At 47.4% G+C, this 26,535-nt stretch overlaps 1 protein-coding gene across 1 annotated transcript in view; it reads left to right on the top strand.

The window, feature by feature from the left end:
- LPXN (leupaxin) overlaps window positions 1–26,535 on the top strand; it is a 294,439-nt gene that overhangs the window by 122,641 nt on the left and 145,263 nt on the right. The window contains exons 4-5 of the mRNA XM_085651802.1: window positions 9,129–9,231; window positions 13,207–13,374. Coding sequence (XP_085507928.1) covers window positions 9,129–9,231; window positions 13,207–13,374 — 271 coding nt within the window. The remainder of the gene's footprint in view (window positions 1–9,128; window positions 9,232–13,206; window positions 13,375–26,535) is intronic.

Below are 26,535 nucleotides of genomic sequence, written 5' to 3'. Positions count from 1 at the left end.
TGACCGCCTAGTCCATGATCACAATACAAGAAATCCCCAACAATTATGTGGTTCAACACCCCGAAGCACTGTTGGACGGCTGCCCACACTACGATTCTGAATGACTCGATCAATACAGTCAACCTAGAAACATGCCATAGTCCTCCACCTCCTGAAGAAACCATTCACTCGCCAACTATAGACTGATCTCCCTACTACCTTATAAGGCAAAAATCATGGGGAAGATCACCAACACTTGACTAGTTGCCAACATCAATGAAAAACACCTCCTCAACACCACTTGATCCAGATTCAGGCCTAGCCATAGCACTGAGACCCCTCTCATCGCCGCGACTGATGAGATCCGATTGATGAAGGTGACACTGCTGCCCTCATCTTTCTAGACCTTTACGCTGCCTACAACACCCACCACATCCTCATTCAAAATATCCACGAAGCTGACATACATAGAGCCTCTGGATATGCTTTTTCCTAACAAACTACATCCTACCAGTCAGCCTAACTCCTTTCACCTCAGCTGCCACCAGCTTCATCTACAGAGTTACCAAGGATCACAACTCAGCCCTACACTGTTCAACATATACTTGACCTATCTCATCAGCATCATCGTCCGCATGAAGCCACCGTAATAGCTTATGCAGATGACAGCAAAATCAAACTCTCCCCTCTGACAAAACACCCAGCATCAAGACCAGCTTCTCCTCCAGCATGTCTGATGTCACTGGATGGGTGAAAACCATCAATTTTAAGCTCAACATGGACAAAACGGAAGTAGTAATCTTTGGCAAAGGCCTTGCTTTGGGACTCCACCTGATGGCCTGCAGAACTCAGACCTACAGCCCGCCAGCCATCCAGGCTAGGAATCTTTGGATAGTAGTTGACAACCAGCTTGCTATGTCTGGCCAAGTGAACATAGTCTACTGCTTCCAAACACTCAAGATGCTCAAAAAGATCCTAAGTGGCTTCCTATCGCCACGCGCAGAACTTTCACCCAGCCCCATGTCAAAAGCAAGCTGAACTACATGCCCGCTTTATCAGAATCAACGCACGTCAAAGCCCTCCACTAGCTCCCTGTCCACAATCACACACTATTCATACTCCTCACACACACATACAAAGCCCTTCACAACATTGGACCACCCTACTGCAAAAACTGGATCAACTTCCACACACCCACCATACACTTCCTCTCATGCAGACTCCAACTCTCACACATAGCTTGCATATGTAGAAAAAGAACTGGTACTCATATCTCTTCCTGCTTTGCCCCAAAGCCTGGAATAACCTGCCCCTTCACACAACATAACACAACAAACACACGTTTGATATAGTGTACTAAAAAGAAGTACATTGTGCAGACTCCAGTGGGTCCCCAAATTGGTTTACAGCGGCTAAAGTAGATAACACTAAAGCTTTCTTTTGTGGCAGTGTGGGCGAGCAGTTAGGATTATCAGAGGGTAGCGCTAAGCATTTGTTGTACTCACAATAAATGAGACACACACACTCAAAGAATAAATCCAAGACTAATTTAGAAAAATAACACTTCTTTTTATATATATTTTGAACCTAAATAACTTTGTTTAAAGGTAAGTACAGATTTCGATAGAAATATTTACAGGTAAGTAAAATGTTCAAAGCTGTGCGCTTTTACACACAATGCAATCCTAAGGGAGGAAAAGTCAAAGATGCATAAAGGTAGGTGTAGTTGGGTTCAGTGGTTCACCATCGTGGATCGGAATAGACGTGGGCCAAGGTTCAAAGTACTACCAACAGTTCTTTGGGAACCACCTGTGTTCTACCATGAGCAGGGTGTTGGTAAGGCTGGTAGCTGGCATGCTACAGGGAAGGCGACCACCTGAAAAAAGGCTGCACAGGTGAACTTGCTATCAAGTCTGAGGGCTCCCAAACGGGGGCTCAGGTTGCAAGGTGTTTTGGAGCACGACGGCACAGCTCCAAAATTGGAGAAGGCCTTGCTATAATTTATAAAGAAGAACTTAAACTTTCACCTGTCCACCACCATGACCTATCCACTTTTGAATACCTAGGTGCTGAACTTGCAGTACAGGGTTCCCCTCCTATCTGCCTACATAATATCTACCACCCCCTGGCGATCCTCTCTCCTTTGCCGAGGAATTGTCCGACCTTCTTATTCAATCTTCACTCTCCAAATCTAGAAACCTCTTCCTAGGGGATTTTAACCTCCATTGGAACAAAACCGACGACCCTCATCAATGACTTACTTGACATCAGTGACTTGACACAACTCTGCACCTCTCCTGCTCACTCCAAAGGTGCTACCCTTGATGCAATTATTACTTACAAGGAACTGGCTTCTCTTTCCCATATTATCCCCATTGACTGGTCCGATCATCACCTCATCCTCTTCACGATTAACAGCTCTATGCCCCCTCCTCCATCTAACACCAACAAACAAAAGAAGCTAACCCGAAATCTTCACCTTATTCCTTCTGGCAAGCTGGAATCTACAATCAAAGCTCGCCTACAGCTTTCCCCTCTCTCCCAAAGTACCACTGGTCTTATTGAACATTACAATAATTCTATCCTTGAAGTCCTTGACCAAATTGCCCCTGCCAAATTAAAACTCCCAAAAACGATTCCCTCCAAAACTTGGTTCAATACTGACCTTAACAAAGAGAGACGAGCTCTCAGACAGACCGAACGTATTTGGAGGCAGCAACCTTCCACCTCGAATCTTGTCCTCCTCAGGGCTGCAAGGACCAACTGCAAAAAACACATCTTCAACTAAAAAGCTTCCTTCTTCTGTACACAACTTGATCGGGCTAGGAATCGTCCTAGTGAGCTTTTTAACATTGTCAAAAACCAAACAACCTCAGCTCCCCCTAAATTACTAGCTACGGTTGAGAGGTGCGAAGAAATTACTAGCTTCTTTTCTGATAAAATCACCAAGATTGACGAATCCTTTGCCGTAACTCCCCCTCCACATAGTCAACACCCCTCCATAACATTTCCCCTGAGCCTTCTTCCACTCCTATCCCCCTCCCTGATTCCTCCCAACTCCCCCTCTCTATCACCCACTACGAACCTTGCCTTACTGCCCCCCAGCCCAAAAAAATGCTTCCTGGAACAATTTTTGTCCAGTGTCAGAAAGTGATGTCCTTAACATCATCACCTAAATTAAACCATCCTCACATACTAGAGATCCACTTCCAGCTCATCTGGTACAAGAACTAAAACACATCATCGCCCCTCTATGGACCAATATCATCAACTCGTCCTTTGCCACTGGTAGTGTTCCTGCTTCCCTCCAACTGGGCCAAATTACCCCCATCGTCAAAAATACAGCAGCTGACCCCAATGACTTAAACAACCTGCGCCCTATCTCCAACCTTCCCTTCCTATCCAAGGCCCTCGAAAAATGTGTCCTGCTACAGTTGGATAAACATATCGACTCATTCAACCTCTTAGACGTTTTCCAATCAGGTTTTAGAAAGGGATGCAGCACGGAAACAGCAATGCTCAACATTACTGATGACAAACATCACTCCCTTGACAAAGGCGAATCCTCCCTCCTCGATCTTCTTGACCTCTCTGCAGCCTTTGATACTGTTAACCAGGACGCTTTACTCAAAATTCTCAAAGACCGTTTCGGCTTTGACGGTGATGTTCTCAAGTGGTTCACCACTTTTTTTCAAAATAGAACTCAACAAATTAAAGTTCAGCGGTTGCCTTTCTAAACCTCAGCCTGTCTCCTTGGGCGTTCCACTGGGCTCCATTCTTTCTCCCACTCTATTCAACCTCTTCATGGAACCCCTTACCCTCATTCTCAAACAAGCGAAAATCAGTTATCACCTCTATGCCGATGACACACAACTATACTACAAGATCAAATCACATGACAACGTCCTACATCTTAACGATGCCCTGACTAAGATCCAACAGTGGTTCCATCAAAATCACCTCAAACTAAACCCCCCAAAAATCGGAAATCATCCTATTCTCTCCCAAGAACAACTCGCTCCCTATTAAACACTGGATCACGGACATTAAAGCTCTCAACTGCTTTCTTGCCATCTCCAACTCGGTCAAATCCTTTGGTATTACCGTTGATATGAACCTCAGTCTTACTCCCCATATAAAAAACTCGGCTAAAGGTGCTCTCTTCATACTACACCACCTTAAAAAAAATTCAACCCTTCATCCCAGCAGATGACTTTAAATCAGTTGTACAATCATTAGTCCTGTCTAGAATTGATTACGGTAACGCCACTCTTGCTGGTACCCCTAAAGGCCACCTAGCCCCTATCAAATCCGTTCTTAACCTCGCAGCCGGGCTTATTACTGACAGTAAGCGCTATAATCACATCTCCACCGGTTCTCAAAAACCTTAAATGGCTTCCGATCGAAGGCAGATCCGCCTACAAGATCGCCTGCATCAAACACAAAGCCCTTCATCAAAATACCCCCTCTTACCTCACAGACAAACTTCAAATAGCTGGGTGCTCTAGAACAATGAGGAGCACTAACGCTCTTGTCCTTGTCCCTCCTCTGCAAAGAAAGAAATCAACTCAGACTCGCTCATTCTCCGGTAATGCGCCTTCCACCTGGAATACCCTTCCCAAAGATCTACGTTGCAACCCCTCCTACTCCTGCTTTAAAAAAGACCTCAAGCTGCTCCTTCTCAACAAATACTGGGGTTCTTAATTTAACTTACTGTCTCTGGCCGCGAACTCTCCCCATGCTCACTGTTTATATTGCCCCCCTTTTACTTATAATTTCACCCCCTCCCTCCCCTCTACAAATATGCCTCACTCTCTCGCCCCTCCATCTACTGACACACTATATTATTATTCACTGTCTTCTTGATCTACTATCTCTGATTGGATACCTGATTTTGATCTCCCGAACTTACAACTTTCTTAAAGTTCATGTTGCCTTGCCTTATTTTTTATACTGTATTAAGTCTGTCTGTTACTCTGTGTTACTAAATCCTGTAAAGCGCTCTGATACTCTTGGATCCAGCTAGCGCTATATAAAACCTTTAAAATAAAAATAAAAAACAGCTGGTTCATTGGGACGTGAGCCGGGCGACTCGGTGCAGAGTGGTTATGTCGGCTGGGCCGGAAGAGTAAAGATGCACCTCAATGCCGGCAGGGACAAAATCAAAGCAGATGGGCCTCTCTCAAAGCAGATCTCAGTGATACTGACATCCCTTGATGTATGCTTGTTCCTGGTGCAGTGAGTATCAAATATCAACTATCTCTCTCTTAGTGTTTGGTGCAGGGCGTCCGGTACCCCAGGGGTTGGCGCTGCACGGCTCCGGTTGGTCCTGGTGTATTTACACTCCGTGGAGACCCAGATCTGACCTTCCACAGCACAAGTACCTTCTCCTGGTTGTCTGCGGTGTTGGTCGGACCAGGGAGTTGCAAGGTGATGGACTGGACTCTGCTTGTCAGTGCATGCGCGACTGTAGGCGAGTAGCTCTTCTACTCCAAGGGAGACTGTCTGTGGTCGCAGAGAGAGGGCTGTGAACTGCAGGGTTTTGCACTAAGGTCCAAATTTCTCCTTCAGTTCTCGCCAGGCAGTGACTCTTCTTCGTCCTTCTTCTGTTGATCCTTCGAATCTGAGTTCTTGGGTTCAGGGGTACCACCGTAATACTCCATTTAGGGGTGTTATGAGGAAGGACAGGTAATAGCTAATGTGCTCCCTACCCATATGGTGTCTACACCGTCTATATGACCACTTCCTGTGGTCAGTGGGCCTAACCCTGGCCCTAGAATGCTAATTCCATTCGAAACAACATGGAGTAATCTTAAAAGTGGGGTCCACATCAGCTGGCTTGCCCTAGGGTTGGTGCTGGCTGATTTTGGACATACCTCCTAATCTTACTAATTTTCCCACCTGTCTTGCCACTAAAAAGTGGGGTCAGAATAGTGGGGTGGCAACTCCACTATGTGGAGAGGCCCGCGGTCTCAGAACGAAGGTGGCAGGCCTTTGAAACGTCCTGCCCTGGAATGCCCATCCTGCTTGGACGAGGTGTGAGTACCTCCACCCAGAGCAGGCTTTGTTCCTTGCCTCCAAGAGCAAAAGCTCTCACCTCAGGAGTTCAGAAATCTCTGTATGTGTTGCTGGCTGATCGAGACCAGTCAGTCAACACACTCGCAGTTAGTATATTTTCAGAGGACCCCTCTAAAGTGCCCTCTGAGTGCATTGATTAATAAATCCATCACAGGCATCAGTGAGGATTTATCCAGATAAGGTGTTTGGTACCAAACACCTTGGGGTACAGCAAAGCCATCATGTAGCTGGGGAACTCGTAATGACGAGTGTCCAGCCCAGGTACTCGTTATGGCTTCCCTGGTAATATCTAAGGAGGAACTTAGATATCACCGGGACATATCCACTTCCACAGATATGCCCACACATGGGCATAGAGCATCCTGCCTTAAGGCTGTAAAGTCTGCTATAGGGGTGACTTACCTATGCCACACGTAGTGTTGGCAAGCATGGCACACAGTGGTGTGTGCCATGTTGACTCTTTGGTTTTCTCTGCACCAAGACATGCAGGCTGCAAAGGCAGTTTGCATGGGCTTGGTGAGGGGTGCCTTAGGGTGGCACAATTCATGCTTCGTGCTTCATCCCTTAGAGACCAATTTTAGGTTCAATGCCCAAGGGACCATGCGTACCATTTACTAGGGACTTGCATGGATCCTAAAGGGTTGCTAATTGTGGAACAATTGTACAGTTTAAGGAAAGAACACTGGTGCTGGGGACCTGGTTAGCCGGGAACCCAGCACACTTTCATTCAAAAAGTAACAAACTCCTGCTATCTGAGAATTTGCGAGTCATCATGATACACAAATACATTTATTAGGCCATTTAATTTTCACTACAGTAACTTCAACTTCTTCACTCCAGTTTTCACTTTCACCACCCCACTCTTCAGTTTCTTTCTATCTCCTCTCGCTCAGGACCTCTTTATATATGATTCATTCTTTCATATCCCTTCCTACCTCCTAAGTTCCTCCTGCCCATCCTTTAACCTTTCCATCTTTCCTCTTACCTCATCTTACTCTTCACTTTTCAATCTCTCAGAGGCCAGTGATACGGCAAGGCAATTGTATACAGCGACGAGGACGGTCCCAGCTGGTGAACATTCTGTTGCCCCTGATGGCATCAAATATGGCCTCTTTGCCATGGGAGGGAGAAAGAAAATGTCACTTTGAGTAAGGGTTGAAAATCTTATTAAAGATATTGTCTCAATTCCTGTCTTTACTCCCCTGCTTCTCTAATTCATACCATTCTGTCTACCCCAATTTCTCTCTCTGCCTCCACACCCCACTCTATGCCATCCTTCAGCCATACATTGCTCAGTTTGCCCATCTTTCCATCTCTCTTCTGTTCCATCTCCCTCATTCTTTTTCACAAGCTATATCTTCCTCTTCCACTTTGTCTCTCCTTTTCTATTTTCTTTGCTTGCCTACTTCCAAAATATAGACTTCCTTCTCTCTTTCTTGCAGCTATTTTTCTGCCAATGACATTACTGTTTCTTGTCACCAGTGTGTACCTTCTGTCCATCTTGTACACATTTTACTAGGCCTTTCCTCAGCTTCCATGGCTGACTCCCTTTTTCCAATTTTCCCTGTCTTATCTAATTTCTTTTTTCTACCTTCCATCATTCCTCCATTCTTCATTATTTATCACAGCCACTCCTCACCTCATAAGGTGGCATCATTTTAAATACGGCAGACCTACTGGCTTTGCCAACGGTTTAGAACATTAGTATATAAAAGGCAAGCAAATTCATTTTTTCAAAAGATCATCACATTAACAAATTTGTCATGTATCAAAATTTTAATAAAGCCAATTCAATCAATAACCATAATCCTTTGCATTATTAAACACATTGAAAAGTTCAATTATAGCAATTTTCATTAAAATATTATACATAAAGAACATTTAATAAAAAAAATCCCATAAAACATGCTTTAGTCCTGCTTTAACACTCCTCAGGCCAAATAATGCAATCATAGGAACAACCACTAAGGGTCTCTACACTCGATCTGAAGAGCATATAGCTCCATCAGGGAGTGCTTTATAAATGATGGCATGCACTCCTAGGGTCAGTGATCCAGAAGACTTACTGCAAGGTTTCTTTACATGTTTCTGAAGGGGGCTGCTGCGCACCTGATAGCCCCCCACAACATTAAAATACATTGTTGATGGTGCTCCTGTCCCTCCTTGAGGCACCACAAAAATGAGAAAATTCAAATATAAAGCCCAGGCATGGCATTATGATGCAGTGAATATTTTATGAGCGGTTAAGTCGGTTTCCTGCATTTATGATGGGTTTCCTGGTCCTAGCGGTGGCACCCACAGCTGAATTTTTATGGGGTGATGTGTGGGAGGCCCAAGGTCCCTTCCAGCCTGCTGTCTCCCCAACAAGCACCCATCCAGCATGCTGATGGGAACCAGCAACAGCGAATGTGCTACCACCCAGTGGGAGCAGCCTTAGTTTCTGCTCCTGCAGCGGGAAAACTGCATTGTTCCCTGCCTGTGCTCTCGAAGGGAGGGCAAAAATGTCTGCCCTGTCTGACGTAAGAGCAATCATGCTTGTTGGACCTGGGTCGTGGATGTGGGCTACTCATAGGTCCCCCTCCCCAATCGATTATCTCATATTAAATAAAATCGGATAGACCTCAGGGGATGGGGTCCACAAGGCCAATACCTGGCTTGGGGAGGGAGGCTCATGCAAGCCCTTCCTTTCCATATTCTTAAAAAAAATAATGCATGAGTTCCCGGGCCAGGCCTTCATTGGGAGCAGTATAATAGAAATGAGAGCACACCCTTTTTATGCAGTAATACGTCAGCACCACTGAACACCAAATTGTTTTTTTTATTTTGTAAGGGTTGTCATGAAAAAGCCCCTTACATTGTGGAGGTGTGTGATGTTGTGTGGATGATAAGCTTCTTGTAGGAGCTTGTATTTGAATTTAGGATAGAAAGACGGTGCAGATTTTTGCAAGGCATGGTAGTGCAGATCAGGATGTGGGGGGGTTACGTGAAATAGTACGAAACAACACATCGTTTAAACAGTGGTCCCTAGAGTGTGGACCTCCAGCCTCATTTTTCCTTTTGCCTTTCTGCAGTGAAGTGCCAGACCCATCATCACCAGTGTCACCTGTGCCAACCTCCACAGCTGCCCAAAAGCTGGACGAACTGATGCTAAGCCTATTGAACATCCAGTCAAAGGTAAGTCTTCTTCATATTTACTGCACAAAAAGTGATGGAGCCTATCCATCCCACCCTCCCTACAATCTTGTTTCTAATCCTCCCTTTGTCTATACCTTCTTCTTGCCTTTGTTCCAAATGCTGATATGTTTCCCAGTGGTCCTCAATTCCCCAGCCTGCTCTTCCTTTTCCTTTCTGCCCTTCAACCTCAGGCCTGCTACCTTCCTCTTTTTTCTATTATTAATCACATTTTCACAAGGGTCCTGTTTTCTAAGCACCCCTTCTTCTTACTGTTATTCATGCGTACGGGCTCATAGGCCCTCGGTGGAAGCCCACAGTTATCTGCTGCAGTCCCAACGGAATGTAAAGGGTAAGTGGTAAACCAACAAATCTGGTGAATTTGCCTATTCAGGTGTAAGTGAGGCTGGACCCAGCTCTTCCCTCCCATCCTACCAGTGATGGCCCACTCAGTCACACCTAAACTCCCACTGTGTGCTGCTGTTTAGGAGGATTACACAAAGCCCAACTGCCAAATACAACAAGGCATGTGACAGGTTCGAGGCACCAAATGGCTAAGGCAAGAAAATGCCAACTTTCTAACAGTGGCTTGCAATTTAAAATCTGACTTCACCATAAATTAGGATTTTAAATTAGGATTCCAGTGCAACCAAACATCAACCAGTTACATTTCCCATTTGGAAATGACACTTCTAAATTGTTGTAAAGTAATCCCAATGTTATCCTATAGAAGACATAGGCCTTTATTTTTCCAGGTCGAAATGACAGTTTAAACTGCACACACAGGTTCTGCAATGGCAGGCCTGGGCAATGTTTAAACAGAGGCAGCCCCTCCATTAGGGTGGAGGAGCATCATTTCCCTGCTTCCAGCACCGCAAAGGTTAAAAATAAAAGGTTAATAATTGGTGGGCCTCATTTACAACAAAATGACACAGCGCGATGCCACAAGTCATTTTGCTTCACCATGCTGCGTCATTTTAAAAGCACAGGGGTGCATCCTATTTACAAAAATTTGATGCATCCCTGTGCCCTGCACTGGCCCACAATTAGCTGCCATGTGCCAATGCAGGCACCCTTGCATGATGGTGCAAGGATGCCTGCCTTGCAGGGATGATTGTTTTTGTAAAGGAATGGACAACATTTTGGAAAATAGCACATATCCAATTATTGTGTGGGCAAATTCTGCACAACTTGCAATGACATGTTCACATTAAATTAGCCCCCTTGTTTTAATCAGGGTCACAGTGGCTCCAGTTTATAATGTTTTAGCTCAATGGGGGTCAACCATATGCATATCAGTATGACTTGCCCCAAACCAGTAAGCCACATATCATCAGTATGAAACAGCAAGTACCCCAAGGTCTGCTTTGGCCTCAGCATATAAGTGACATTCAGATTGTGTATCAGGGTAAAGCAAGAAAGCATCTGTGCATACTCAATCTACGTAACCCAACTAGACTCAAAATAGTACATGTAGCGTGATGAAAACACTGGGCGGCATATTTACGAGACTTTTGTGCCGGCAGAGCGTCACTTTTCGCGACGTTCCAGCGGCGCAAATCACAAAATCATATATATGAGGCCAAGCAAAGCCACTATGCATGTCTTTCAGTGGCCTCATAGATATGGAGTAAGGCAAGGCAGTGCAAATCGCTGCCTTGCCTTACTCTGAGCTCTGGAGGTGTTCCTTGGATGTTGCAGGGGTTTTTCCAACGCGACGCCCATGGATTTTGACACTTCCCCAGATTTACAAGAGCATGCAACCTGGGGAAGCTCCAAAACCTTAGGACACCCGATGTGAGGCGTAACAACCAGAAATAACTTTATTTTTCCTTGTTTTCTTCAGAACATGTAGAAAGAGGAAAACACCTCTTAGGAGTGTTTCTGTGCAGAAAGGTGCGCTTTCTGCAGAGACTGTGCCAGCGCAGGGGAAAACGACAGGACTGCACCGTATTGCATAAATATAGTGCATTACTGCCCCTTCACTTTGGCGTAGGGCAGCACAGTAAGCTGATTTGCTTTGCTGCCTTATGACACATCCCCAAAAATGAGGGCCTAGATGAGCCTGCAAAAGGCTTAGTGCACCAAAAATACAGCCCTCATTCTTTCTGCAGGAGACATGAACCCTGAAGGTACTCCACTCTTGTCATCGAGACCTCTTCAGCCTGTAGACATAGCTTCCTCTGAGGACTCCATTCCATCGCCACACTGGGAGAACATGGGATGAAAAGTAGGGAGTGCCTGCACATTTGTGCCGTGAAGTAAGGGCGCATATTTATGAAATAGTGGCGCAGTGCAGCACAGCAAGTCACTTTGCTGCACTGCCCTGCATCACAGGGAAAGGGCAGGAATGCACAGTATTTATCCAATACGGCGCATTCCTGTCATTTTCCCTTGCGCGGGTGCCGTTTTGGCAGCCTAGCGCCAAAAGCAGACACCCTTGGTCCATGGTGCAAGGGTGCCTCCGTTGCATGCAGGATTATTTGTGTGCAGGAAGGAATGCCTTCCTGCACAAAACCAATCCTGAGAGGTCTTTTCCTCTTCTATGTGTGCTGCTGAATGCAGCACATGTAGAAAGAGTTACAAACGAATAGAAATAAAGATATTTCCCCTCATTAAGCTTTACCTGGGGAGGCGGATGGTTTTGGCACATTCCCAGGTTTACAAGTCCTTGTAAATCTAGGAATGTGTCAAAACCATGGGAGCTGCGTGGGAATACCCACCGCAATGCCTAAGGAACGCCTCCCTTATAGTAAGGCAATGCAGCGATTATATGAAGCCATTCAAAGCCACATAAAGTGGCTTTGCGTGGCTTCATAAATCTGACTTGGAGGCTTGCGTCATGCATGTACCACTTTGCGTGGTGCAAACATGGCGCAAACCTCTCATAAATATGCCCCTAAGTGTTTTTAGGACATCTTCCATTGCCTTTTTGGTGTATTTGCAGAGAGTTACAATAGCAGCACCACGGTAACTGGTCTTTGATTACAATTACTGACACCACATTTATAGCAACTTCATTCATATGTTGCCTGCTTTTTCTCTGATACTTCATAAGTAAGGAACCTGAGTACTTGGGGGGCAGTTCTCTTACTTACAATGGAACATTAAACTGTTGAGAAAGTTTGTTTTTTCTTCTTCTATATGTTCACCAACCAGCAAGAACGTGATGTAATCCCATGGAGTGGTTGGAAGGCACTAGTGATCTATCTACGTAGGTACAGGCAATATAATATACGTATGGAAATGGTTGTATACCATGAAGGATGTATTTATTCTGTACAGTACTAGTGTTCCACACACTTTTTAGACCATAATTATGGGTGCATGGTAGGGTTATGTGATTATTATCACACCCAGTAAAATCTGACATCACTAGGATAGAAATGACCCAGGTGTTGGAAAAAAGGCCCAATTACTGGCATCCTCATTCAAATGAGGAATAACCTGCAGATTGCAATGCTTTCTGCAACAAATCCAGATGTCCTGGTATTTACCAGTCTTTTTCTCTGGTTAAATGTCTGCAGGTATGACCTGCCAAAATGTAACACTGGGAAACCCCAAATGTACAAACATTGTCACATAGGCAATTACCAGGTGTTGCAAACTCCACACTTGTTGCTATTTATGACCCCTGTGTTTCATGTCTGCATTGTAAGAACTGAGGTCATGGGTAAGGCTGTGTTTGTCTATCACAGAGGTGTGCAAAGTAGGTCCACAAGGTTCAGATCCATTCCAGGTGGTCTGGATATCCACACATGGGACATTTACTTGAAATGAAGCCAAATGAACTCATTTGTAATGCCAGTGGTTATCCTGAAAACATGCCACGGATTTGACCCTCCAATCCTTCTTTGAAATCCCGGTTAGTCTCCCACTTGCTATAAAACTGGGGGGCGTTTAGGTGTTATACTGGATGTTATACATGAGGACACATCTTCTCTGGACTCAACCTTCTCTATGTTTTTGGCTTTGTAGATCCAGCTGGACGATGAAGCACCGAAGGTCTCAGAGCCTCTATTGGTCAGCCCGACTACTACCCTGGAGAACATGCTGGGTACCCTGGAGGAAGATCTCAAGAACCTGGGGGCTGCCGTCATCCCCAAGGGCAGCTGTGCCTACTGCGCCAAGCCCATCGCCGGCAAGGTTCTGCTTCCTTGACATCTTACTCTAATCTCATTCATGCATTTTTTTGCTCACCTATTTTCTCTCTTTCATTTTTTCCTCGGTTTTAACATTTCTTTCTGTGTTTGCAAATTTCAACATGTTTCCTCTTTACTACTGTTATCATCCCCCCTCCCTTTTCCAAGTAAATCTCTTTTTCTCTGTTCTTCCTATTCCCAGTCACTTGTTTTGCCATTTTTCTACATTACCCTCCCTCCCTTTTCTTAATGCGTGTGCGTAACTCTCTCTCGCTCCATTTTCATTTTTGTAAACTTTTTTCTTAACAAACTACACCATCCTGGTTTTTAAATCCGCTATGTCTACTACATCATCAGTTACATTGCGGGAAGACAACATTGTACTAATGTCAGGTCCTTTCCCTTTATCTGGAAGTCTAAATAGTTTCAGAATCTAAAGTTCTGAGGATAGAAGACGTTTGCAACAGGTATGAGGGAGCAGGCAGAATCCCCCTCATGCACCTTTCTATTCCTACATCAACAAGCATTTGCAATGCAATAGGTCTCACATTTTGGAGAGTTAGAGCTATTGGCATTTAAATGATAATGTGTTTTATGTATATGTTTGCCTTTGGGACCTTCGAAGAGTTTAGCCGTGCCGCACATTATCCATAACTTCTGCACACACCCACAGATCGGAAGGTGCACTGCAGATGGAGTTTTGCTTAACTTACTGGATTGTTTTCGGACTTGAAATGCTGGCAACTTCTTCCTGCCTTTCTAATTCTTGTTTGTTTTCCTTTTTTTGGTTTGTTTATGTGGGGGGATATAAACAATGGGAGGGTGGGAAATAGTACCTGAATTACAACACGAGCAGCAGACGGTCGCTAGGAGAGAATCAACAGATGCCACGTATGGCATTGGGGCAGATTAGAAACTGTGTGGACAGAGTCTGGAATCAGTATAATATAATATATATAGAAGCATTGAGGCCGGAGATAGAGAATGAATCATTGAGGTAAGAGAGTGTTTGTAAGGGACAAGGAATAACCAGGTGAGAAAGACAGACTGAGTTAGTATGAAAGGAGAGCCACAGAATAGAAAGAATAATACCCACAGGAAGGAGAAGGGGTGACAGAGAAGAGAAAAAAGAGAAAGAGAGAGCAATAAATTGTGTGTGTTTCTGTGCTTTAGAGGTGGTGCTGCGCTGGTGCTGAAGTGGTGCTGCGCTAGGGCTAATTGATGCTGAGATGGTGCTGTGCTGGTGTTGGGGTGGTACTCAGGTGCTGCTGAGTGATGCTCAGGTGGTGCTGCGGTGGTGCTGCTGAAGTGGTGCTGACTGACGCTGATTGGTGCTGCGCTGATGCTGAGGGGGTGCTGCAGTGGTGCTGAGTTAATGCGTAGGTGGTGTTGCGCTGATGCTAACATGGTGCTCAGATGGTGCTAAAGGGGTGCTGTGCTGTTGCTGAATAATGGTGAGGTGTTGCTGAGTGTTGCTTAAGTGGTGCTGCACTGATGCTGAGATGATACTGTGGTGGTGCTGACTTCGGATTGCACTAGTGCTGAGGCTGTGGTGGTGTTTAGCGGGTGCTAGAGTGGTGCCATGCTGGTGCTCAGTGATGTTGAGGTGGTGCTTAGGTAGAGCTGCACTGGTATGAAGTGATGCTGAGGTGGTGTTCCCAACCCATGACCATGCGTACAGGTCATTGACAAAGTTACTTTGTAAAGAGCTCATAAGCATGTCCCTTTTGACAAGGATGTGCCTCGGAGTCTGAGTGAGGCACCTCAGCTCAGATGGGTACTCCAGCACAGACTTTCTGGGACAAAAAAGAAACTATACTGCTCACCTAATGCCTGACCTGCAACAAGCACTGAAGTGGGCGTCAGACGTGGGCAATGATGTTAACGTCCACAGTACACTCAAAGTATCTGAATGCACAGCCTACAGATATTGGCTGCTTCACCAGGGGCCATTCTATCCAGCTCAACAAAGACAGCACTAGGCATTCGTAATCTTGCTCGAGTTGAATTTAGATTCTGGACTCCACAGATTAAACATGCTGGTGGTTGTGCAAAACTAGTGTGGCTGCTATTAAGTATGGCTAAAAGTTATTAGTGTTAAATGGCATGGACTGAAGTGTTCTAAAGTTAAGTAGAGTGTAGTGTTATGGAGTTGCGTAGAGTGGCGTGGCATAGAGTGGTTGTTGCGTAGAGAGGCTTTGCATGGAGTGGTGCTGCATGAAGTGGCGCTGCATGGACTGGCGCTGCATAGAGTGGTGCTGCATAGAGTGGCGCTGCAGAGATTGGAATAGAGTGGTTTAGAATGGAGTGCAGTTGCATGGAGTGGCGCCACATAGAGTGGAGTGGCGTTACGTAGAGTGGAGCGGCATTCTGTGGAGTGGCGTCGAGTCGCATGGCATAGACCGGCAAGGTGAAGCATGTAGTGGTGTACAGCTGCATGGAGTGGCATTACGTAGAATGGAGTGTAGTTGTATGGAGTGGCATGGTGTGGAGTGGAGTGGAGTGCAGTTGAGTGGAGATGCATTGCCTAAAGCAGAGTGGTATTACGTAGAATGGAGTGCCATTGCGTGGAGTGGAGTGGCATTGAGTTTAGTGGTGTGGCGTAGAGTGGAATGCAGTTGTGTGGGGTGGCTTGGCGTAGTGTAAGACCGAGTTGTGTTGCATATAGCCGAGTGGTGTTTGCGTACAGCATGATACTAACGATAATATTGCACCAAAAACTCTAAGCTGAATGTCTAAGATTTTATATAATCACTACGGAATATATGCACTCCAAAGTCTGCTATGCAAAGAAATGAGTACATATGGAGTAGAACGACGTATACCCAAGACCACACTGTTTTATGGAGGTGAGATGCCGTGACCAGAAACCATGAAACGGAAACAAATCTTTGCAGTCCAGGTATTTGTCAACCCTAGCGTTCAATAGTGCCAGTGGCCGACTCCTTAGAAAAACGTTTTGCCCCTACAATTTGTTAATTAGAAATTAGGGACCGGATAAATCTACAAAGCAAACTATCACCAAGGGATGAATATTGGATTACATTGTTTAAATGTCACCCCATCATCATTGCCCAAACACACTAGAGAAATGTAAACTCAACAGAACATTTATCAAAATGCAGAGCGACCAAACCACAGTCACCACCTGTTGGTCAGTTACATGCAAACAATAGTTAGAAAAGTGAAAGAGGCATGCCTGGGAAAGTTACTAAAATATGTAGCACTGACTGATCATAACACAACAAACACCTCTGCATCCAGCATGCCGTGAAGGTCCACCTGGGTGGTGATTGCTTGCTCTTACTAAAATAAGTAAGGTAACTTAACAAGAGAGTAAAGGGGAAAACCAAGGACGCAGTATTGTTGGATGTGTCCTCAGAGCAGCCATGAGCAGAACTGCTCGAGCCTCAGGACTCCTGCTGTAAGGCACCCTGGCATCTTCTACCATATGGGAGGGTCATTCCACACAGAGAAATGAAGAGCGGGCTGAGGATGTACAAGTACAATTACATATATCAGTAGTAAATAATACACCAGTACAGCATTAATAACCAGTGACAAATGTGCTTCCACAGGAACCAATAGAGTCCACCAATCACAATATAAATTGGTCAGGTGGTAACTCTATGCTACAAAGGCTGAAAATAAATGCACGTGTGTTTTCATATGCTTATATCTAAACATTAACTTTGAGTTTCCGCCTGTTGCCTTTTAAAGCTGAAATCACGCTTGTAACTGATGTTAGATTTTTGAGCCAACAGGAAAAATATGCACCTACCCTACTGATGATAACCACTATTTACTAACAGTAAATACAAGCTATAAAGCACAACACTGGAACACCACCAGGTTTTAGGATGTATTTTACCAAGTGGAACAAATAGAATTGAACAAATAGTACCAAAATTTAAACGTGCATTATTGGAACTAAAACCAGATGGGGAAAACATGCCTGAAGTAGGTGAAAAAACGCAAAGCGTTTAGCCTGTCAGTAACTTAGAATCAGAATAGGTCAGATAAAGTCCAAGAAATGTGTCAGGTCAGAAGCTGTCCCCCAAAGTTGAAATAACTGTTGATGTTTTAATTATTAATTATGGGAGATCAGACAAGGCTCTGGTTATCGTTTAGAACCAGTAAAGAACCCGTGCCAGGCCGCTGCCCTAGTTTACTCCCTTTCACTTTCTGTTCTCGGCACACTTCGCATGTACCCATTGCTTAACACAGGCAGATAGGAGCAGAGCTGATAGAAAACGAAACTAGTGCAAAATAAATCTGTTCCGGCATTCAGCTATGGGGCACATTCTGCTCCAGTACCATGGGGTTCCATAGACATCTGTAAATTTTGAACTAAACAAAATGAAAACACAATGCACCGGCTCATCAGATACTGCTACATCCAGTATCAAAACAAATAAAGGACACTGGCAGTAAGCAACCGTTGGAGCATGGTGTAATGTTGGGCCTCAGGCCCACATGGTGAGGAGTTACAGACACAACACCAGGGGTATGGTACAGTAACTGGCCACGAGCACGTGCACCCAGGCCCTTTTATTGGCGGGGCCACGTCACTCGTGACACCCGTGATGGATGGGTGTGGGGGTGCGGTGTGTCCAGCCCTCGAGGGAGTGGCTGGGGATACAACTTCCTGCAGAGCACTAGAACGTGTCCTGCAGGACACTACATTCCTCCCCAACTTTATTGAGGAACAAACAAAATGTTAGTCCAACCTGTGGGGACAAAAACAAACAGTTAACTAGATTCCGCAGGGTCCATCAGTCTTTGGAGTCAGGTGGCAGGAAGACATCAGACACAAGCTGGTGACTTGCTTCCAGCAGGACCATCTCGGCAGGCGCCCATAGCTTAACTTGAGGGGTTCAGGACATGACCGCCGGCTTGGAGACGTCAGCTGCATACCGTCAGTTCACTGATGATGACGTGTCTTGCACGGTTCCCACCTTGCTGACCTCGGTGATGTTCTGTGGTGAGTTCTAACAGTTCCTTATAGTGGGTTGCTTCATGGACATTGATGGAGTCCTATGTGAGAGATCACAGAAGCATTGCCTGATCAAATGCCTCTGTTGAACCGCTTGGCTGTAACCGATAACCTGTTGGTGGGGCAAAGTCTGTTCTCCCTCTCCCGCCTGGTGAGGCCCGCTGTCGGGGTAGCTGCGGGACTGCAGGAGGGCTGAACTGGGGGACACTTGTGTGCTGACTGGGGGCAGCTGCAGGTCCGCCGAGGAGACGTTACTTCGTCGCACGCACAACCCTCACGGGTTGATGAGTCTTGGCCAAGACTTTCTCTCTCTGCCGCGGTTCCGGTGTAGGCCAGGTTCACAGGTAGCTTCCGATTTCTTTAGTCGGCGGGTGTGGCAACGGTGTAGGACTCCAGTCCATCGGTACTCTGGGAGTGGAGGTTGACGCATGTGCTGATGGCTGGCGTGATGGCGGTTGCCAGCCATGTGTTGACTCGGGATTACAGGTGGTGGTGACTTGCTGGGAGAGTTGCATGTCAGGAGGGACTTAGCAGCCATGTGTATCTGCCTTGCTGAGATGGAGTTTCCGTGGCGGCTTGACACGTAGAGTGTGTAGATCCTCTCTTGCCTGTCTTGGGGCCACTGCCGACTCCATCTTGAGGCGGTGTGAGGACAGACACTTGGTGCTGATCGTCACCCATGGCATCTGCGGACAGGAGCAGGGAGGTCGCTTGACTTAGACTGCCCACGCCTGGGGATGGACGGTCGCCTGGAGAATCGTTAGGATGAGACGCGGTTTGCGCTTGCTGCGGCTTATGTTCGGTTCGCCCATGAGGCTGTATCCAGGGACGTCGGTCTGCCTTGGTGGGTGTGTGGTGTGTCAGGGTGTGCTCTTGCCTTGCTGGGTGAGTCCTCAGTCTTCTCCCTTTGTTGGTCTGTTCAGCACACCTGTGTTCATCCGGTTTTCAGGATGACAGAGCTGTCACTCTATTCTTTCTTCGAGGGCGTTGCCTTTGGACCTCAAGGTGGCGCTGTCGTGGCGCCGGCTCCTGCCTTTGCTCCAGCGTGCTTGTCCGGAATGGTCACTTTGTGACGTGCTCTTTGCTTGCTGGGCGACGTGACGTCCGGTCACGTGTCGCTGGTTGATGGAGCCCATGTTGCTGTGGCGGTCTGCCACGTGGAGTGTGCGACTCCTCTCTTGCCTGTCGTGGGTCACCGCCGACACCATCTTGAGGCAGTGTGAAGGGGGACACTCTATGTTGTCTTCGGCCCACTGCGGGGCTTCGCTGGTGCCGTGGAGACGTGGTCGTTCTCTGTGCTGCGTTCAGCCATGCTTCTTTGTTAAAATGTCTCAGGTTCACTGGTGCTGCCTCCTACACACACCTGCCGTAGTGCGCTTCATCTTCTTCTGGGACGCTTTTTCTGGCACGTGGCGTGCCTGGGGTGTAGTTCGCGGTGATGCCTGCACACCGGAAGGAGAAGATGACGCAATTTCTTCTCTGGTTGTGGCGTAGGGCGGCCACATGTGGTGCGTGTTCTGCACCATTATTTTCTAGTGCTGTCGAGGAGGGACAGCTCCCTTTAGACGTTGCCCTCTGTTCTGCCTGCTGGTGTCTCGCGTAGATTCCACAGTATCGCTCCTGCTGTGGTGGGCATTTGCCGATCCTTGGTGGGTTTCCTTGCTGCTTTCGCTTGTAGGGTGCAGTGCAGTGTGGCTTGTCACTGGTCTGCTGACGTTGGTCGCCGTGGGCAGTCAGCGTGCTGGACCGCTCTTTGGGTGTGCCGGTGCAGACCCTCTTGCAAGGATCACTTTGCAATCGCCTCTTGCTGATCCTGCCGCTTCTGGCAGGGTGGTGGGTTGTCAGGGCCTCTCCTCCAGTCTATGGTGCTGCTTGGGCTGACGGTCGCGGGGCACCGCTGGCTAACTGCTCTGGCCAGGCAGTACGTCTGTCCTTCAGCACGTTGTGTCTGGGGGGCTACCAGGTGGCACTGCGTTTGTTGCGGTGCCTTGCCCTGATTGCCACAGGTTGTGGGTGCTGGGGAGCCGGTGCAGTGACTGTCCGTGGCCACAGTGCAGGAGCTGGGAACACTGAGTGGTGCACTTGGTGCTAGGGTAGAGTGAGCTGCACCCTACCCTCGTGTGAGGTCTGAGGCATTCCTTACACCACAGCCTTGTTCAGCCTTGTTCCTAGGCTGGGGTTTTACTGGTTGCAGCGGCTCTGTGGGTGCATGGGCTTGGATCTCCTTGCCATGATGAAGTTATTGTGCTATTGGTTTCGCACTGCAGGCTGTTTCTTCCTCCTGTGCCTGGTTAATGCAGCTGCAGTACCACTCATGGTCGCTATGTGGCAGTGCAGTGTTTCAGTCTCAGAGCCCGTCAGTTCCTTCTGGACACTGCAGGCTTCTCCTCTTCACTGTCTGCGGCAGCGGCCTCTGTCGGTGCTCTACCACTCTGCTGGCGCTGAAAGGGAGTTAAAACACCGGATGTCCCCCTCCTCCACCACCGGCTAGTGCGTGTGCCTGTTCTATTCGATTTTAGGTCCAATGGGGCGCTGTGGCCACCAGGTGGCGCTGCAGCTACTTTTCTGGCAGCAGGAAGGCAACCCCCGATGTGGCCTGGAGGTTGGATGGGGTAGAGAAACTCACCGGCAGGTAGGGAGTGCCGCCGTCTGCTTTGCTTGTGTTCAGAGTTGTCTTTGCACTCACTCTTGCGGGGCCACGGCAGGAGGTGTCAGCCTGGCGGGTGCTTGTCAAAGGCTGTTGGGTTGCTCGCTCCTTTCTATCGGCCTTTGGCGCTTGGAGCTGATCTGTGGCGGCATCCGGCACTGGATCCAAACGCCTTCTGGTAATTAGAGTCTGCGGCCACGCACCTACCGCCCGACCATGCTGGTCGCTTGCGAAAGTTAGGGGGCACAGTAGGGACAGCGCACATGGGCTGGGCGGCTCACAGCTTGCTGGCAGTGATGGAGGCGCTTTAAGCATGGACTGTGCAGCATGTATTACTCCGCGTCCTGGCTCACTCAGGCGCAGGCTTCACACCAAGCGAAAGCAGCCTTGGTTACCTCCCTCGTCGGGTGGGTGTGTACCAGGCTGGCGGGTGATGGCCTTCTCGCGCTCACTGCATGCACTGGGTGCCGATTCGCGCCAGTGCGGTCGGGCAGCTTTTGGGCAGTCACTGGTGCCTTGTAGACGGAGGAGGCATGGAGACACTTGCCACCTTCACATCGACGCCGCTCGGACTTCGGTCGTCACACTGCCTGTTGCGGTGGGCGGAAGCACTCTTCCCTTGTGGCAGCGACCACCACGACAAAAGGGTAGTGATGCCGGCAGCATGGAGAGGTTCCCAGGGAGCTCTCCGGGGCCTCAGTTTTCTGTAGCTCCTCACCGTGACGTGATGTGGGCAGTTCTTGCCTCTAGGCGCTGCGGCCCCTCCCGAGGCAACAGCCGCTCACCATGGTCAAGGGCTGTGGGCAGTGGCCGGAGGTGTGCACAGTGGTGTGGCAACCCTGCGCCCATTCCGCTCTCAGGCCACTTTGTGCTGGCTGGCAGTTGCAGGATCACGCTGTGCGGTCAGACAAGTGCCGGTGCCTCAGGGTGTATCACTCTTCCTACAGCGATGCAAATGTAGCTGTTGTGCATGGGGGTTGGTGCCCTCTCGTCGCCATTGTAATGTTGGGCCTGAGGCCCACATGGTGAGGAGTAACAGACACAGATACCAGGGGTATGATACAGTAACTGGGCACGAGCACGTGCACCTGGGCCCTTTTATTGGCAGGGCCACGTCACTCGTGACACCTGTGATGGATGGGTGTGGGGGTGCGGTGTGTCCAGCCCTTGAGGGAGTGGCTGGGGATACAACTTCCTGCAGAGCACTAGAACGTGTCCTGCAGGACACTACACATGGAAACAAATAAAGGACACTGGCAACCCTTGGAGCGTGGAAACTAAGAAAGGACACAAGTAGCGGTCCTATGACAGAATTAAACAGCGAAACAAACACTAACCTCAACTTTGTATAAAAATATGTAAAACCATCTTGGGGGGTGACCTCTGCCCTCGCTCAACCCATGTCAATTTATACTCTCTCCTAATTCTGTGTGCGTGAACGTCTCTCACTTCCCTGAGCCTACAACCAATAACATAACTAATGAACTCACTCACCTGATGTGAGCCAAATCCCCAAAACTTAACCCCCCACCCTGCTACCCTGCTTGACAGGCGTAAAACTACCCACCACCCCAACTGGCAGAGAGCCTGTTGCCCCATAGAACTACTTCTCAATAGGGTGTGTTTGGAACCAGAGCTTCACTCCGCCATCACCCATGCTTCCAGCCCACATAATCCATATGTAGTATTATACCCTGTGCAGTTTCTCAATTGTCAATGTTTCTCCCATAGTCAGATCTCACCCTCCTCCCTAGCCCCCCCTTGCCCAACAACAGTCTCCCAGATACTTTCTTTCCAGGTGATGCCGCTCTCGATAATCATCTCATGTCACTCTTCATGCTGCTCAATCTCGCCTGCCGGTCCGAGTCTCCAGCTGCCCGGGGTTTCCTTTCGTCTCTAGTTTTTGCAGCTTCTTGCTCCACTTCACGCCATCCTTCAAGCCACTCCCAAGCGTCCTCAGGTGTGGTGAAGTACCATGACTTCCCCTCCGCCACCACGCAAAGTCTCGCCGGGGAGAACATCATATATTTGATTTCCCTTGCTCGTAATTCTTTTTTGACAGTCTCAAAACTGCGTCGTAGCTTCTGTACTTGGAGTGTAAAATCCAGGAAAAAACGTATCGTTGCATTTTCATGATGTAAGTCACCATGCTGTCTGGCTGTTTGCAGGATTACGTCTCTATCCCGAAAGTTAAGGACCATGGCGATGATTGTTCCAAGCGGCGCCCCTGGTCTGGGTCTCGGGTCCGAGCCCATTCGAGCCCATTCGATAGTGACCGCCGGCCAAGATTCGTTTAGTGTTCCAGCACTTTACAGGGTGAAGCCCTCATCATCGGCTTGCGCAGTCGCTTTTCTCTCTGCACCCAGCTTCTGAGCACGTTTCAGCCGGCTGCCACTTCCGCTTCATGTACTCGGTATCCCACGGGATTCCAGCCTCATAGATCATCTCCACAGGGTGACGATTGTTTCCTCCACCATTTCTCTGCCTCAAGGGACGGATTTCAGTACGGATTTTGGGCTGTCTACATTTACCAGCGCAGAGCTCCTCTAATGTGCGGCCATTGCGGTTGGTTCCAACCACGCCCCCCAAACCATCCTTTTTAATACATATCAGTCACGCCAAGGGTAGGCCCTAAACAGCCCACAGGGCAGGGTGCAATGTAATGAAAAAGTAGGACATGTACATTTAGTTTTTACATATTCTGGTAGTGGTAAACTTAAATTCTCTTTTCACTACTGCAAGGCCGCCTCTCCTATGGCATAACTTTGGAGTTAACAGTTCATGTTTGGTGTCTTTGGCATTGTAATAAAAACTCTTCCTTTATGGTGAAGCCAAATTTTAAATTACAATTTGGAAAATGCTACTTTTAGAAAGTTGGTATTTTGCTGCCTTAGGCATTCATTGCCTATAGCCTGTCTCTGGGTCACGTGACTTGGTGTAGGTAACAGTTGGACTTTGTGTATTCCACCTAGACTGCCACACACAATAGAGAGCTAGGTGTGCCTGGATGGGCCATCACTGGCAGGATGAGACGGCGGAGCTGGGGACAGCACTACTTACACGTATTTAGGCTGTGACCTGCTTCCACACAAAGGGCTTCATAGCCCCTGTAGTTAGCCTGGTCTGGAGCCATGGCAGAGAAGGCAGGAAGTCTGTGAACCTCAAAGGGAAACCTCTAGAAGTTTTTCTCACTTCAAAGGAAAGCTCTGGTATAAATATTGAACCTGAGACACCAGCTCTTCAGTACACTTTTGGACCTGTGGATATTCTGCCAGGAAGAAGGCCCGCTGTGCTGCTGACAGGACTGCCACTCTTCTGGACTGCTGCTCTTCTGGACTGCTGCCCTGCTGTGCTGACCTGCTGCCTGCTGTCCTCTTGCCTGAGTGAGAAGGACTTAACCTGTTTCTGTTGAACCCAGTACCTCAAAGTGACTCCGAGGGCTAGTTGACTGGCTTCCTGACTAGAGCCTAAGCACCAGAATAACAACCTTTCACCCAGCACATGCACTGGAAGTGGGCCTGAAGGTGCTCTGCGAGTCCATCTGTGGATACAACAGAACTGATGCATCTCCTATGCTGCGTGACGCAACCCTGAGCAGAACCGACACATCGACTCAGCTACAAGGATTCTCAGTGCAACGAGCCCACATCGACGTCACAGACTGCATCAGAACTGCCACCGTGTGAAGCCTCCCCGATGCAAATCTAGTCGAATGGCAGCCTCGATGATGATGCAGGTTCTTGCATCACAGCCTCGCAACTTCTCTGAACCCGACTCTATGCCTCGACTATGCATCGATGCCGGGCTCCCCATCGCAAACCTTCATTGGAGGGATGCTCGACGATGACGCAGTACCTCGTATTGCAGCATCACAGCTCCTCAGAACCAACGCATGGCCTCGACGGCGCAACACATCCTCGATGCAAGACCTTACAACGCTCCACAACCATGATTTAAGGTACTGTTGTTCAGCTGACCTATTTGAATCTCTGTAGTTGGCCTGCATTCATTTGTGGTATGCCTGGACTTGTGACTTGTCCTGGTTTAGCACGACCAGTAATCCACAGTTGCCGCTTTCTGCTTTTTGGCGCTATTTTCACCTAAATCTTCATACCTGCATATCTCCGGTCCTAATTATTAGATTTTTGGCATTTTCATCTTGTTTTAATTATTAAAAATTCATCTATTTTTCTAAATCTGTTGTATGATCTTTTTGTGGTCTGTTTTCACTGTGGTACTGTTTGAAGTTTTGCCCAAATACTTTCCACATTGCCTCTCCGTAAAGCCTGGCTGGTCTGTGGCAAGCTTCTGGGATTGAGCACAGAGTTATTTGGGGTTTGCTAGTGATTTCACCCTTGCTAGAAATGTGATTTCTGCTTGAGTAGATCTTTACCATAAAGTGTTTACAAAAAAAGGTAAAAACAGGAAGAGAACCTGGGACTCAATCAGTATAATGATGCATCCTGCTTGATATATATGCTTTCAGAAAGTGCACTTTGTGAACTTTTTACTGAACTCAGAACAAGAACAGTGGTCACCATCTTGACCTGGAGCAAATGCTGGGTATAAAAAAGTTGATTATTATTTGGGGTGGACATTAAAGCCCTTCAGGACTCATCTCAGCTCACAGACAGCATGTCCAGTCATCTTCTGATCTTCTGCAGGTCTAGAAAGTTTTCTAAGGAGGGTTCCTTGGGGTGCCACATTATTAGTGTGAACTAGCAGGCGGTGGGGAGTGACTCCTGGACACTCCCTAATAAATGGGAAAAACGCTCTTGGGGGCAACCCTCCCAACTTTTGCAGAACATCCTGTTTGCCTTTTGAAAACGATAAGATATTGCAAATTTCTAAGGTAAATCCAAGATTGTACAGGCCTTCTGCCCTTGAAGGGAGCTTGTGTGCCTGTCAGGGGTGTGTTTACTGAAACGATCAGTCCACTTCCCTGTGTCAACTCAAAACTGGTTCTGGTTGCAGCTTCCCTTCTACTGAGTTTGGAGCCATCCTGGCTAGTGTGGACTTTGGGCACAATGGCCTTCCCTTCTTCAGGTCTCCCCTTATGCCAAACTTTGAATCAGCAGGCTCATCTCTCTCCTTTCCAAATTAATAAAGTTCCTAGGCTTTTCTGAGCTTGCTCTATACATCTGTCTTTTCTGAGCTTATAGGCTTCACATGCCCATACCCAGTCCATCCTGTTATCAGGCCTAAGCTATTGTTCTGCTCTGGGAGCAGTTTTTATACCTCATTAAGGTCAAGCACTGGTTGAGCAGCTGCTGGCAGGTGAGTGAATGGTAAATATAACTTACTCAAATTTGCTTTTCAAAAATATTTAATAAAAACCCAACTGTACATAAAAATTAGATTTTGAATGTCTATTTCAGCCATTTTCTACGACTCAGCTACAACCCTGTCAGTTACAATAGCTTTTGGGGTTTAGTCTCTGGAAGAACATGTCAACTTCCATTTAGCACTTGTTCCAATTTAAAATATCAGGCTGTAAAGATGCATACTCTTCTTTATTCATG

The sequence above is a fragment of the Triturus cristatus genome, chromosome 4_1 (assembly GCF_964204655.1).
Source record: "Triturus cristatus chromosome 4_1, aTriCri1.1, whole genome shotgun sequence".
NCBI lineage: Eukaryota > Metazoa > Chordata > Amphibia > Caudata > Salamandridae > Triturus > Triturus cristatus.
This window is presented reverse-complemented; position numbering and strand designations above follow the sequence as displayed.